The sequence below is a fragment of the Cariama cristata genome, unplaced genomic scaffold, assembly GCF_000690535.1.
Source record: "Cariama cristata isolate BGI_N322 unplaced genomic scaffold, ASM69053v1 scaffold9767, whole genome shotgun sequence".
In the NCBI taxonomy this organism is placed as follows: Eukaryota; Metazoa; Chordata; class Aves; order Cariamiformes; family Cariamidae; genus Cariama; species Cariama cristata.
The window spans coordinates 1-16,359 of record NW_009627059.1 but is presented as its reverse complement, the minus strand read 5'-3'; the positions used below and the strand labels follow the sequence as shown (position 1 = coordinate 16,359).

Genomic DNA, 16,359 nt, shown 5'->3' with positions numbered 1-16,359 from the left:
ATCTGAACTGGCTTCCCTGTGATATGAAAAAAATTCCTTCAAAATCCTTGTTTTTCTGAGACATACCAGGGCCAATAGCTTGTTTCCATTAGATCAGCCTGCAAAAGGGGAAATCCTTTCTCATGACATCATTCAGAGGCACCTACTGTAGCTTTAACTGTGCTATTTAATGGAAAAAAAGCCCTTTTTCAGGGTCAACCAAATGAAATACCAGAGAAAAGAGGAAATAAATGGCTAAGCCAGGCAGTCCCTATTTGCAAAGCCACTCCTGGTACCATGCTGCCAGGTGATGAAGCCTGGTGCTTCAGCACCACGTTCACATTGAAAGCCGGGTCCCTGCAGCAGCTGATTCAAATGCCTACGAAAGGAGACAAGACAAGGGGAAGTAAAAACAACAGGAAAGCTGGGAAAAGAATCTGCATCTTCTTAAAACAGCCAGCAAAGGCACCACTACACAGGAGAAATCCCCTTTTAAAAACAGACCGACTGAAAAAAAGAACCCACACATTTGAGTGAAAAACACAAATTGGGAATGAGGCACCCCTCCCTTTCCTTTTTTGTCTTATAAAATGGGCTCCAAAGGATACAAAAGCCCCCACCACAAAAGTAGGGTTAAAGACGTGGTTCTGGAAGGTGAACAGTGCAAGTCCCATGTAGGAGAAGATGAAGTTTTCTGCCAAGAAATTCAGAAGCTCAAACAACTGAAAGAGAAAAACAAATTAAAAGTGAGTTACACATAACATAGATTTAACAAAAATAACATGTTAGCCCATCCACCATGCAATAAATTCTTCTGCAGAAGCAACGCTAGTAAAATCCATCTGTTGAAAGACAGACGCACCTAATTCTGGCTAAAGGGAAGGAAAAAATATTGCATTTGAAATTCAGAGAAGCTGAAGGGAGCTGAGGAGCTCTCACCTGCTTAGTTCTGTGTTGGGACTCTGTAGATAAGTTGTTATAGGTATAATGGGCCTGTGTGATCCCACAGAAGAGCACAGCCACCACACCTGGGGAGCAGAGCATCACATTAGACTCCTGGTCATGAAAAGGGAGCTGAGCTGCATCCCAATAGTGATGGAGACTTAATGCAATAACCCCAGAACCCAGAATAATTAAACTTCTGAAAGCAGAGGCAGAGCCCCGGCTGCAGTCGATACCGGGAGAAGCAAAACTCAATAGCCCCATCATCCCAGCAGATCTCCGTCCCAGACGCAGGGCTGTGCTGGAGCTTGCCTGTAAAGCCACATGCTTGGGCCAGCAGGTTTCAGGAATGTGCTCCAGGACATCAAGAAGAATAAGCCGGTCTCCAGCAACGGGAACTCCCGAAGTTTGGTGAATTTGGTGACGTTTCAGATGGTTAAGGACAATTTGGAGAGAAGTAGGTTAAGAGACTGTCAAACCCTGTTGTGTATCACAGCAACACTACACAGCCTGCCCCTAAAAAGGTTATGGCACTGCCTGTCATTAATTTAGGCAAAAAATCACGAAACACTGCACCTGGGTGAGATGCAGCACAGTGAAAAAAGCAGCTGTTATGTAAACACTTGGAAAAAAACAACGAAAAGGATATTAAAGCTGTTACAACTCCAGTAGCTGCTCCCATTGCAAAAGATCCACTGAATATCCCCAGGAAGATCCCGATGGACTTGAACATCGCTGTGACATCAAACGTGTGGCTGTTGTCGCCTGCTGGCTGGTACGCAACAATTGAACTGAAAGAGGGAGGAAAAGCACACACACAAACAAAACACTCCTTAGTCTGGAGGGAGACACACCTCCATGGTGCTACATGAGCTTTGCAAGGTGCTACGACCACTGCAAATGCCGAGCCTGAGAAATCAGGGAGACAAAACCCGAGTCCCACACTGCAATCCCCCCGGGATCGCAGCACGCAGCAGCAGCACACCCACCCTATCCTGAGGAGTTTGGGATCCCCTTCACTCCCAGACAGCTTCCTATAGTTCAGCCACCCCTCCTAGGCAGGGCTCTGCATTTGCTCCTTCTAGATGTTAGAAAGCATCAGAGCAAATCCCATCTCTTGCATGATCTCCTGCAAATACATTTGCTAGGTGATAGTCTGTCATTTATGATGGTATTTTGGGGGTTTTGCATCAGCTGTCTATAAAGTCAGGCACTCTGGGACCACAAAGCATTCAAGTGGGAAGCCTACATTTCTCCATCGACTCCACAGAGGCGGCTGATGTGAATATCCCCTGGAGAACTCTAAGTTATGCCATTTTACTGCATTTAACGTGCACTACATTTATTCTGCGCTGCTCTGAGTTCTGAAGTGAAATATCACAGGGTAGCAAGGCAAACGGCACCGTGCCGCTTCACTACAGCAACACTATTACCTTCATCCACCAAACTCCAACAGATCTTTGTGATGAGATGGCAAATCGGTCTGCCACGCTGATCCCATCTCTGAATCTGCTCCCTCCTAACTCCTGATAAGTTGAGCCTTGCATCACCCATTCCACTGTTTTACTTGGAAAGGCTGACATATAGGGGTCCCCCACCAATCTCCTAAATCCCATTTTAATATTGAATCCTTACAGTGTTTTCTTATATGTAAACTTACCAAAAACATTAACTTCCTAGTTAGCAATCCTTTGGCTGGCTCTGTTAAAACTCCTGGATGTGAACTTTAAACAGTTGTTCTTTAACCTCCCGAGTTATGCTGGAATGCAAAGCTACTGCCTTGCGCACACATCCTGCAGCTTTCTCCCCTAACTACACACCATTTTTCTGCAACATGAATGACAATCCTCCCCTTTCCAACATGTCATGGGTCACTTCCCTTGCTAAATGTCCCTGCTTTTAATATATTTCATTTTTCTGCACTGTCTTTTACAGTGCAAGCCGCAGATTTCTCCCTGTGATTTAGCTTCTTTCGTCAGTCCCATCCTCTACTTCCTATTCACCAACGTGTTCTTATTCTGGGGTTTGGGGTTTTGAGGTTTTTTTTCAATCTAGACTGGTTTCATTTCCCCTCCCCTCCACAACCAACTGTTTGGATGTCGGTTTTGTGTTTTAACCCATTAGTTTTCCTTCTGGTTTTGCTTTTTGTATCACTAATAAGACATTATTGCCAGCTGCTCTTTGTGTGTTTTATTTCCCCTGTCCCTGCCCATGGAGCTCCCCATGGCATTTAGCCCCTGTGAAACCTCCTTTTGGAAGAAGCAGGTAGAGACCCTGCAGCTGCATTTATCCCCCTGCTCCCAAACCACAGCTCTGGCACCTCGCTGCCCACCGGCTTTCGGTTCTGGGTTCAGTTCCCCTTCAACCTGCAACCGGTTCCCTACCGCTGAGCCAGGCCAGGACAGGAGAGCAGGAGGCAGGAACACCAAGGCACGGATCTTGCTCCTCAAGCATGGGAACAGACATTCGTCCGGGACTGAAAGCAGGGAGAAGAGGAGCCTTGGGGGCACCGAGCTCCCGGCAGAAACAGCGGAGGAGCCCCAGTCTGGGGTAACGCCAGCCCCCAGCTTCTCATCCTTCCCCCGGCATGGGGATGGTCCCCGCAGCGCTCTCTTTTACCATGAACAAGGAGCTGACAGCAATTCTCGGGGCAATGACCGAACCCAAATCAGCTCCTTCATCAACACATCCCACCTGTCCAGAAACCCCCCGATTCTCCATCTTCCCAATTCACCCTTGTATCTCTTAACTGGGGAGCAGGTCTTCTGCTTGTGGGAGCAGAACCATCCCCATGTGGTTCCCCTACTTATGCCTCTGCTGTGAAACAGGCAAATGCCAAACTAAATTTAAAAAAGGGGAACCTTTAAAAAAGGAAGCTCTGGACTACTCTTGGAGGAGCTGTCCTCCCTGGAGCAAGAGGTCTTCACCTCCTCCTTGCACCCAAGATGTGGCTGTGTCCAGGTGATTCGAGGCAGGTCCTTGAGATACCTGCACCGACCGATACCCGCTGTGCTGACCGGGGCTGCCTTACGCTGCTTATGGTGACCGTGAAGACAAAGACCACGGCAAGCTTTAAAAGGGGTATGGGTTAACTGCTGAGAAGCCCCTGAGAAGTCGGCATGCTGCTGGGGCGGTCTGCACAAAAGCCTTGCAGCAAAATAACCACTGACTGCAGCTCAGAGCTGCTGGTTTGGTGCAAATTATCTTACTTCAAGGAGAGGAGTGGATTGAACTTAGCTTGTGGAAAGAGAAAGATGGGAAATCAGAGTAACAGCTACAAAGCTGGTACTGAAACAGTGCAAGAAGCAAATCACCACGCACGGTGAGGTCACCTACGTGTACAGAGATCCACCACAAATTTCATTACTCTGATGCTGAACCCACCCACTCCCACCCAGAACCTCCCGGCACAGGCTGGAAGACCCTGTCCCTTCCTCATTCGGGATCACTTCTTAAACATGACCTGGCTGTGCAACATTTACTCTCACATCAGCGGTGACACATCCAGCACAAAAGCCAGAGCAAGCAATACAAACGGTTCCAGAAACCTCAACAGAAACATTCAATTCAGTAAATACAACTCATGCGGGTGACGATACTCAGCTCACAATATGTTACTTGCTGCCTCCACCTCAGTAAAGCCCACGCAACCAGCACGCTGGAGTGACAAGTATTCCAGAAATATTTTCTGCATTAGTCTTAGCTGTACATTAACCTGTCACCATTGCAGATATTATATATTTCCAAACAAATTCTCATAATGACAACACAGTGAAAACGCAGATAAAATATGTCCTACATGCAGAGGACATAAAATATTAAAGAATATAACACATTCTTTAGAAAGCCAGCAAGTTTCCCATGTGTTCAGTCCGGGGTATTAACTCTGGCTGTAAGAAATACCATCTTCTTGATGCACAGCAAGTGGGGAGAGAAAGGGAACAGCTGCTTTACCAACTATTACCACCTAAACAAAAGCAGGTATTTGTGGATGGGAAGGCAGGCAGGTAGGAGCAAAGCCATCAGCAAGCGGTTTCAGTGGGATCCTGTGTCTGAAAAACAGACAACGGTGCTTTTTCCGTTTCAGAGGGACATAAAAACTTCCTTCTGGCTGGGTCATCCAGCCATAAAAGCAAAACAAAACTATCCATCACGCAAGGGGAAGCTGTAAGGACAACCCACAACCCCAAGCTGCAATCTGCAATGAGGAGATGCATCAGAAGGTCACTATGGTTTTTGGGGACACTTAATCTGGAAATCTGCTCTTGCAAACACCGATGCTCTTCTTTTACAGGAGCAAGGCCGAGTGGCTTACCTCAACGCCTGACATGTAACATACATAACAATTAAAAATAAAAACAAAACACACTTACGAAGACAGCACTATGGCAACGGCATCATTGAGGACGCTTTCGCCAAAGAGAAGGGCATACAGCTCAACATCAACCTGGAGTTCATGGAATATGGCAAGAACAGTCACTGACAAATAGAAAAATAGAGAGACATTCAAAAAGGTGCCGTTATTTTGGGGTAATCAAAGACAAAACGTCCCTTTTTAGAAAGCTGACTTCCTGCACGTTTGTGCCAGTCTGCTGCTATGGTGCCAGCGCGATGGTGCCAGCCAGCCCCTGTGCTCTCTTTGATAGTCTTCCTTCTGCCCTTTCAGATTTGGATTTGCTTTATCATGTCCCTCCTCCTCCTTTTACTAAAACACATCCTGGGCACTAGGTCTATTAAGTCTTTTGCAGCCAGACATGAGCAAACTCTGCTCTGAGCTTCCTGAGGGTCTGAACACGTAGGCTGGACCACGGTACCATGCTGATGCCAGCCACCCAGCTTTTGGGATGCTGTTAGCTCAGAGCGTCAGGGAGAGTCTTCCTCCACCTGCCCAAGGGCAGGAGGATGCAGGCTTGTGCAGGACGATGGCTGTCTTTTCCTTCCATCCCTGATACTCTGAGAGAAATCCTCAGATTCAACGTAGGCTGACACACTGGAAGTGCCAGCACAGATGTGTTAACGTTTCAGACCTAACTGGAAAAAAATAGGCATTGTCTCAAGCTCTGCGTAGGGCTTTCTTGTGATTTATGGCCACATGGCAGAGATCAGAGCACCCTCAAGCCCTTTCGCGATCCAGTGGCTCCAAGAAGATAATGAAAACGCAGCAGGCTTTGTGTATCAACCTTGCAAAAACAGCACAACATCTAAAGCAAGCAAGATGTAACACATGGTACATCATGCACAGCTCCGTCTGCTGCAGAGGGCTGAGCTAATTCCAACCAACTTCTCTGGAAGTCCTTTAAAACAGCATTCAGGGACTCATCTGTGCACACTGAAGGGGGTTCAGCCCATTTACACAGGGGGAAACGCTCCATTTTTACCCGTGAAATCTTCTTGCTCCTATTTGCAAGCCTGAAGAAGGGACGCAACACCGACAGCTCGCCTGCAGCATTTCTAAGCATTACTTCTACCTACGGTCCTTGCCTGGCCTCTGCCCATCTGCCATTCAGATCTACCACACTACCATCACGTCTGTGAGGTGCTCCCCACTTTGCAAATGTGTGTCCCCTCTCGATATCAACACCCCGGCTAAGTTACGGGGAGGATGCTTAACCTCACAGCCACACACGAACAGCTCTGCACTAAAGGAACCGGTGGCCTGAACACACACCCATCCAAGATATGCTCAGAGAAGCTGGAAAATCATTTTAGCTTATTTTTTAAGTTGTTTTTTTTTTAAAAAAAAAATAAAAATATCAGCAGTAATAGCCACACCACTACCTGGCAAATCTTAGGGAAACATAAAAAATAAATTATTAAAAACTCATGGGGAATGCACATCTTGCGTCTCCACCTGGCAGACAGATGTGGCTACTGCCACGTTATGCTGCAGGTTATGTTCTGCAGCATTATTCTTGCATATATGCATATACATACAATGCTCCTGATTTTGCTTTTGAAAACAGAAACGACTCATTGTTAAGATGAGCAGGTAAATGTCCCAATTCATCTGGAAATGACAGCCACTGGCACTTGTTTCAAAAGGGCAGAAGACTTGGCTTAGCCAGCCATGCAATCTCTCCCTTCCAAGCAAAACTGAGCAATATCTGCATTTAAAAAGATCTGCCAAAGCTACTGTACCATTGGGAGGGGGGCAATGCTGCCACTCCCCAGCCCCAGCACGCTGGTCTCAAACGTAGTAGCCAGGCTGCAAAGGAAGAAATTCAAGCCCTGTTCAGCAAAGAGCAGGAGGAAAGAGAGGCCTTTTTGTGGTCCTGTGTTTTTAGGTAAAGTTGGAACATGCAAATAAACAGCTACCGTGTAAAAGCAATCGTGAACTAAGTAAAATTCAGTTGGACAAGGTGTGTCTTTCATAGTTTTGATTTATAAAGTGCCTCAGTAGACCAAGATGTCACTACTGTCCTCGCTACTGCTAATTAAGATCAATTTTCAATTAGATTAGCAGCTTCCAAAATCCCACCCGAATGGAAGCGGAAGAAAATTGCTAAACTAACTAAAACTATCAACTGAACCCTCCCCACATTACACATCTTGTTCTGCATCAGCACAGCGGACCTGTTCCAAAACCCAGTGAAGTCAAGAGGGAGACTGCCTAGGACTCCACTGCCAACAAAGATTCAGGAAAGCAGAGGTTTGGCAGGTGTATTACACGTAACCGGAAGGAAATAGAAAGGCATGGAGACAAATTTGACCTCTAAGAATGTCACAAATAAATTAAACTCCAAAATTCAGAAGGAATTTGCAGGGGTTTCAGACTTTCTTCCCCTCTCCATCACAACTCAAGCCAGATCAAGATGTAGGTAAAATGAGGGAAAAAATAATTATCTGACATACCTGGGTCAGTAGCTGATACAATGGCACCAAATAGGAGGCAGTCAGTGAAGTAGAAGTCTCCTCCGAGCTGCCCAGTGACTTTCATCAGCGCCACGCAGCCATACACGACAGAGCTGGTGATTAGAAGAGGCAATTACTCATCTCTGCAGTGCATTAAAACGACATTCAAATGGGCTTGATTCCCCTGAATTTGCCAGATTAACCCCTAAAGTTATCCAAACGCAGGAAAAACGAAGAACTGTATCGCATGAGCTGAGCCTGGTAAAACCCCAGGACCACACACACCAAAGCACCCGCCACACCAGACCACAAACACGGTGCCAGCGAGGAACCGGGACTGAAACTCCTCCACGAGCATAACATGGCTAAAGAAAAGCAGCAGCCAGGCTCGGGGAGTCTCACAATCGCTTTGCAGTGTTTCCCATTAACACATTTCAGTGGGATGACCTTGAAATGGCCAAAACTTTCAGTGAGGAACAGATAATGCGGATGCTGAGTTTGCTTGAATCCACGGGACTCTCCAGTGGAAAGCACCCTACGCCAGCCTGCCTGCTGCTATTCAGAGCAGGAATCATCTAGCTCCCTCTGCGCACAGGGATAAATAATTTGAAACACAATCTGTGCTCGCTAGGCACCTGCTTCCAGCAAGTAAGGACAGGACATGCGTTTATGATCCTACCCTCTACTCTTGTGTCTCACGCTTCTTAGGGCTGTGCTTTTAATAATTTGAAGTTACTGTTTTTTTCCAGACAATCTTCAGAAAAGTGTGAAACTTTCCTTGCCATGTATATAACTATTCTGTATGGGGTGCTGAGAAAGCACTATGCAATTAGACAGCAAAAGTTTGGACAGTAAATAGTATTATTATTTACTGTTATTATTATTATATTATATTATTATTTACTGTTATTATTTACAGAGAGTCTGTGTGATCTTTCAGGGCTGAGATTAGGCGCCACAGCTCCAAGCTCAGAGCACTGCCGCTGAGCGCAGCTCAAACCCCCGCAGAAGAACCAGACCAGCTCCAGATACTCACCCGATCACCAGGCAAGAAATTGCAGTGCCGAGAAAGGCATATGCCAGGATGGATCCCAAGTTTCTGAAGAAGTGCCTCTAGAAGGAGGAGAAAAGAAAGAAAAATAACTATATTTTGCTAACAATTTATTTCAAACCTGCACAGGCACCCACAGTGTTCGTAGCAACTTGGACCTAGCTCAGACACCACGAGCTGGACAAGCAAGGCTGAACACTGCCCAGCACAACGGTGTACACTGTACACTAGACCAGCAAATGTTAATGCAGCGTTAATAAACATGAACATATCATTTTCTTGGACCCATGTATTTAATAAGGTGCTGTTCCAAGTCCTGGGAACTGATTTCCTAACCCAGCAGCATTCCTCCTTCGTTCTCCCGCAAGGTAAACAGGATCATTTTCCTCTCCTTCCAAATCAGCATTTCAGAGAGCTGCTGCTTTCTAAAACCTTCCCACCCTCCTATGTGTTTCAAAAGCAAGGATGGCTGAAATGGCCCAGCTGACCTCAAAAACCCCTGTGCAAACCCGTGCTGGAAATGGCTGAAGTCGCTGACCCTTCCCGGGGCAGAGGGACAGATGAGACTGACTGGAGCACTCCCAGCCCTGCTTCCTACAGTCCTGCATGTACTGGGGAAAACCGTACCCAGCGCCGCAGCCTCGGCCTGCTGAGCAAGCATTAAAGCACGCTCAAGTAATAAAAATGCTCTGGAGGTAGAGGAACTAAAAATGTAGGTGCTGTAAAGGCACGTACCCTTTTCAAGCTGTAGCCTGCATAAAATATAATTGGAGGAAGCAAAATGTTGAAAAATACTTCAGGATCAAAAGTCACCTGTTAAGAAAAAAAAGAAAACCCACAGTTAAATGGTTTGTTAAGACTTCGCAAGACAAAATGAAAATAAGAATGTCATATAAAATACATGGAGGAAACCCTGGACCTCTGCCAGATGAAATGCTGTCGAGTCAACGCTGAGGATGTGTCTGCTATCTTCTGGAGACACAGACTAGAGTCTAAACAGCTTAAATTAAGATCTGCTGAAACTAGAGTTTCATTACATTGTGTTCAACTTATAATTTGTAGCTGATCACAATTTAACCCAAGTTAAAAATCAAATCAAATCAAATAAAATCAAATAAAATCAAATCTTAAATCTAAAACTTAATCCAGCAGATACAGGACCCATTCCCACGGAAGGAGTGGGGAGCATCGCTCACCTCTCCACTCGCTGACTCCCTTACCTTTCTCAGCATCTCATTATCCTGGACATTATTGAGCTCCTGGGCGCTGATTTCTCCCTTCAGGGTGTACTCATAGTACTTCCCGCTGACATTCACCAGCAGCGTGGCAGGACTGGTCTGTACTTGGCAGCTCAGCGTCACGTTGTTGACGTCGCTGGGGACATGGATGCCATAGCGCAGGACCACCCCGACCAGGACCCCTGGGGAGAGACGTGTTGGTGAGACGAGCCACAGCAAACTCCTGGGATGATCTCTTTGAGCACGGATGCAGCATCAGGCATGTCAGGATCCCGACCCTCTGCTCAGCTGCTGAGCACAACCACCATCCAAATAATTGCCTGCGCAATATTAAACCATTCGTGTCCTCCCATGAGCCATGCAAACGCTCCACGCTCGTGCAGACTTTCTAACACCAGTCATGGACTGGTCCCGAAGGCTTTTTTAATTACCCAGCAATCAGTCAGAACCTCACTCTAGTGCAGCAAACAGCCGACACTGAGAGCATGCTGGTTTTCTTACGGCGAGCACCCTGGCATTGCTGGTACGCAGCTGGGAACTGGGGCAAGGCGCTGCTCACATGCCCAAACTATGCATGTTGCACCTGGAAACCTGATGGTATCACGTTTTGCCACTACAGAAATACATTAAACCCTTCATTTTCGTAGGGGATTAAAAAAGGTACCAAGCAACCATCACAAATGCTTTGAGGACAGTGAGCATCCTTCATAAGAGGCTGCAGCACCATATAGCCTCCTCCCGCACCAGGAAGCTTTCACAACGCACAGCAGCAATCTCCATTTTATAAAAAATGTGAAAGTTTTGCCTTCCAGGCCGACCACCCGGGTCTGCTCCTCACTCCCTGCAAGCTTCATCTCCCTACCACGAGCAGCAGCCCCAGGGCAGCCCCAGGAGCCAACGCTGCCTGCGGCTCAGCTGCTGCGCAGGAGTATCGTGGGGTTAATTTGCAAGTCAGCAATTTATACAGCACTTTTCATTTGCAGCACAACTGATGAGTTGTGCTCTGAGGCCTCGCATCCAGATTAACGGCATTCACACAGCCCAGGCTCCTCCGGCTCCTTCTCACCCGCACGTTGTGCCAAGGGCTCCTGGCAGAGCTTTTTGACATCTGCAGGCTGGGGAGGAGGGATGTCCCACAAGACACCTTTCCACGTAGCCTTCAGCACAAAAGGGTTTGGAAACTCCTTGATTAAGGCAGTGCTGAGCAGCTACAGAAATCCTGGATCTTAACCCCATCTCTGAACCACACATTTATGAAAAGCTTTCAGGCACGTGGGAACTAAATGGAGACACTCAGAAGGCTTCTCCATTTGCCTCCCAGGTCACTCCTGCTTCTTTACTGCTGCCTTAATTAAGATCTGGCTCTGTGCTTTCCTACAGGCAGGGCATAACCTCGACCGAAGGGAACACCAAACTCTTCCTCCGCTGCCATCTCACGGGAGCAGAGCCTGAGCAGGAGCTCTGCCATGGCTGGGCAGGAGACTGCAGGGCCCCAGCACATTCAGCATCTCCTGCAGCCAGTTCCCGATCTGCTGCCCAGTTTTTGCCTTCTCTTCCCTTGACAGCAGTTTGCCAGGACGAGATTTGCTCATTTTGCCGACGGCCTGAAGAAAAGCCCCCACCTCCCATCCCAGGGGATGTCATGCACAGCAGGGCCACCTAAGCGCACATCCAGGCCATGAGCAGAGGCAGAAGAATCGGCTGCAAGCAGAGACTCACCACTGCTGACCCATCACACCGGTGACACAGATGGCTCATAGAATCATTTGGGCTGGAAGGGACCTTTAGAGGTCATCTAGTCAAGACCCCCTGAGGTAAGCAGGGCCATCTCCAACTAGACAAGGTTGCTCAGAGCCCCATCCAGCCTGACCCTGAATGCCTCCAGGGATGGGGCTTCCACCACCTCTCTTCCAACACCTCTGCTTTTACACCAGCATCACTAACAGGGGACACCAAAGAGGAATCCTTTTGCTTACTTTTCTGCTAGCCTCTTTGTTCCTGTGATCTTCCAGTGCTCCAGCAATAAAAGTACAGAAACGAAGGCAAGGATGTCAAGAACATCAAGATAACACAGCAGGTATTTACAAGAGCATGTGGCAGGGGAGTGCGTGGCACCACAGCATCGGGACAAAACACCCAGGTTTCTTTTCACTCAGAAGATGATGACCCCTCAGGTACCGTGGCAGACAACCAAAACTCTTCACTGGGATAAAGCGAGCTTCAAAGGGTTATTTATATCTGCTTATGGCTATTAAGCAGCTTTAAACAGTTACAGTAAGAATTCAGATGAAAGGGAGGAAAGCCAGACTGGAGAGCTCATTTACTCTCTACCCTCCCAACTGCTCCTCCACGCCTACGGAGCAGCCAGCACCAGGTCCACCGCACCCTGCAGCCCTCCAGAGCTACCCAGGGTGGCTTTTAAAAAGTCTTTTTTTTTAAAAAAAAAAAAAAAAAGGTTGTCTTTAGAGCTTCACACAGAAGTCAGAAACTTCCAGCAGCAGCAGCTGCCTGTCTTTTCTCAGATGGAAACCCATCCAGTGACCCCTTTAATGCCGGGGCTCAGCACTGAGATGAGAGGCTCCGCAGGAGGAAGGAGGGACGGACGGACAGACAGACGTCACTGCTGGGAATTCAGAAGGGATCCTGACTCACCCGCCTCTCTGCTATTAATCCCTGTCCCAAAGCAGCGCTACATCTGATAGCTCTCCTGCTCGTCCTCGCCGTCTCGCTTACCCGGGCAGCTGTTCCCAGCCCCATACGCCGGCCGTGCTCCGGCCACAGCTGAATTCCCACTCTGGCCAGGAATAGGATAAGGGAAAAAGGACAGATAAGCCCACAATATCTGCCAAGATCACTGCGCCTGGGGCTCCCAAAACCAGGCATTTTATCTTGCCCTCTCACACGCTGCCTGGGAGGCTCCCAGAGCTCTCCGGACGGGGGTGGGAAAAGACGCCCATGTGCAAATACACGTCCGCACAAAGAGCTCTCGGGCACCAAGCGTGAAGCAGCCAGCATCGCACCAGCGGCTCCCGACAGAGATACCATCGGAGTTACTCACAGGGACAGCATGCTGCTGCTCTGCTTAAAGCCAATTACTCTGCCAACATTAAGATGACTCCACCAGCTCCTGCCCAACAGTGGATCTCTGATCAATCCTCACCACCTAACGATGCTCACTTGGGACAAACCCGACTCAGATGCCAAGGTTTTTCAGACACTAAACCCAGTCCTGGGCTCAGGCTACCTGGACCAAGCCCAAGGGACCGTGTAGGTCCTCCTCCTTCTGATGGTCTCTTAGGAAATGGTTCAAACTCTCTTGGCACTCAAAGGGCCATCCTAGCAGCAACCCGTGAGCCGCTCCGCCAGTATCGACATGCTTTTGCAGCCAAAAGTTTTACAAAACTGAGCTGTGGGACGGAGCAGAGCAGAGGGTACCTGACACCGCGGAAGCTGCCAGCCGAAAGCTGCAAGGAGTAGAGAAGCTAAAGGCAAAGCTGGGAAATTAATTGAGTTCTTTTATGCAAAGTGCAAGAGATTATTTTCATTGCATTTCTCCCAACTTCATTAAAAAGAACAAAAGCCCATGGGCTTTTTTTTTTTTAGGTGCTGTTGAACATTTCCGAGGTAAGGTTTTAAATGAAGACTAATATATTACCAGCCAGGCACTTAACAACAATGGAAGCACACAGGATCCCCAGGCAAGCATTAATCTGGACACCAAAAGGAAAGAAAAATGTAGCGAGCAAGTGAAGACATCCCAACAACAAGCAATTCAGACGTACTCAAGGGGCCAAGCGGGAACAAGTACAAGGAAACTAAACTTCTAGAGAAGCTCCTGCCACATCCACCATCAGACCCTGAGAAGAACCGAAACAAAATTGTTCAATTAATCATCGTAAATGTTGAGTAGCTCACATGCGGGAACCTCATTTTAAACACTGAAATGAAACTTAGGGGCTACTAAACACCTATTGTCTATCACCCCAAAACGACTCCAGCCTGTGTCCAGCTTTTGAACATCAACTCTGAGCTGACAGTGTGATTTATAAGATATAAATCCACCCCGAGCAAGAGCTTATAATTTACAGTAAAAAACAGACACCAAGGAAACTCTGATGTATTTCAGCAAGAAGAGAGGTATGCAAAAGTTTTATTTGACTTAGTTGTTGGGGGGTTTTTTAATTAGACAAGCTTTTACAAATTGCTTCACTTGCCCAAATTTCAGGGTCTGTTTTGCAGCCTGCCTGCTGCAGCACTTCCACATTTTCAGCAGACTTCCCCAGGGCTGAGAGCATCGCAGGGGCTGAAAGCATCGCAGTGGGATGGGGACAGCAAAGCAGAAGCAGGACCTGCTTTTCTCCCTGCAGCTTTTAAGTTGTGGCTGTAAAACAAGAGCATCTCACCCCTCCTTGGGAAATTACACATCCCTTTTCCTACAGCAGTTGTCACAACCTGAGAAGCAAATGCCAAAAGCCTCGATAGCAGGGAAAATCTTGGGATTTTCTGCATGACCAGATGGGTGACATTACTGACTTTGCCAGCAATTCTCTAAGAACAGTCTGCAAAAGAGCAGACAGAAAAGATGTGTTTTAGAGATCGGCAGGAGACCGAAACGACCCGGGTCATCCTCTGAGAACAGGAGGAGCACTCAGGTGGGTCAGGGAGAACAGAGGACCAAGAGGAAGCAAACTGCAGAAGAAGAACAAGGTTAAGGGCAAGTTTGAAAGCATGAAAGGAATAGAAAGTCTGGGTGTGGGCGAGCTCCGGGGCAGCAGGAGAAGGAAGACCTTCCATGCTGCAAGCACATGCTCCCACAGCACAGCTCCCGTCCCGCGGAGGGGACCACCCCTGCCCCGGGCAGGAGGCCAGCAACGCCCGCACCTGCCTCAGCGGTGGCTTGCAGGAATCTGAAAAGGCAGACCAGTATTTTGTGCCTCTGGGCTGACGCAGGTGTCTCCACCCCTTCGTTTGGAAGGGCACTTGCAACTAACTGAAACTTAGGATCACAAAAGCCAACGGCCCAAACGGGTCAAGTCACAGCCTTCAGAGCAAAGCTTTCTGCTGGGCGGGGGACTCGGCCACGTTGCTGCTCTAACCAAGCTTGGTCACACATCACCCACAACCAGCAAGGGCAAGGACAGCACCGAGAGGAGACACAAACCACAGCACTCAGCAGAAGACACCTTTTCAATCCTAAACTCAACAAATCTTGTCTAGGTAAGGATCTATGTCTGCGTTAATCACTCCCCCAGCACAACTCCCAGTCTTACTTTGGTTGAACTCCAAGTCATCCTAGATGACACGGGCAGAGCCGTATATGGCATCCCATACAATGGTTCAGGCCACTTCACGAGGCCACATCACCTCCGTAAATCACAGGCCACCGTTAGAATCCAACCAGCTACGGACCTGCTCCCCTGACCCACGGCCTCCCTCCACGTCTTGTGGGAACATGTGGGGCACCTCACCGAGAGCTCCTGTCACAGCAGGAGAAGGAACCCCAAAAGTAGGAGCTCGTGCGCACAGGACCCTCAAGCAGTAGGATTTAAGTAGGACTGCTGGCCCTGCGGGTCCCTGAGCACGGCAAAAGGTGGGAGCATCTCCCCAAATGGCTTCCCCACTCTTCTTGGACAGCTTCTGGAAATTCAGGCGCTCTAAACATAGGGTGGAAACACAACCTCTGCTCCCAGCACGCAGGATGCAACGCTCCTGACCAGCGCAAAGCCTGGTCTATGCTGCCCCAAGTCTCCACTCTCAGCCCTGGAGCAGATAAGCGGGACTTGCCGGCACTCGGTGACATGGTTTCGAGGCCGCTTGGCACATGGTAGCCCCCAACCCCACCAGCTTCACCCATGCTGCAGCCACCCTGCGAGGCCGCCTGGGAAAACCCAACCAGTTCCTCACTGCCAGAGATTTCGGAGTAACGCTGCCCTCGAGAGCCCTCAATATCCAGGGTTTGGAAAACAACCAACCCTCCCTCCAGCAACACCCAGACAATGCTCAGCACGGGGTGAGCCGGGATGGGGGTCCAGCCCGGGGGTTCCAGCGAGACAGGAGCACCCGGCTGCAGCGGGGAGGGGATGCGGTTCGTCCCCCGGGATCCCCGCACCCCTTTGCCCATGCGGACGTCCACGAAACGAGCCCTTTCATAGCCCCTTGGCAAGGGGCCACCAGGCACCGACGAAGGGAAGGGCGGGCTGCTGGTCCCCACTGGTGGTGCCATGAAAGCGGGCGGCCAGGTGCCAACCCAGGCGCTCCAGTTGGCCCAGCGCAGAGCCAGGACTGGTTCGGATGGGG

General features: G+C 48.6%; 1 protein-coding gene across 1 annotated transcript; it reads right to left on the bottom strand.

Annotated features, from left to right (window-relative positions):
• Positions 1 to 587: 587 nt before the first annotated feature.
• On the bottom strand, positions 588 to 16,285 carry LOC104164848 (sodium/hydrogen exchanger 6-like; the record flags this gene model as incomplete). The annotated part of the gene is given in 11 exon segments (XM_009704300.1): positions 588 to 701; positions 919 to 1,007; positions 1,234 to 1,261; positions 1,263 to 1,346; positions 1,571 to 1,712; positions 5,295 to 5,400; positions 7,774 to 7,886; positions 8,810 to 8,886; positions 9,560 to 9,637; positions 10,045 to 10,244; positions 15,847 to 16,285. Coding segments are annotated over 11 exon segments (1,470 nt in total), but the record flags the coding sequence as incomplete, so codon positions are not given.
• Between the last annotated feature and the right edge of the window lie 74 nt (positions 16,286 to 16,359).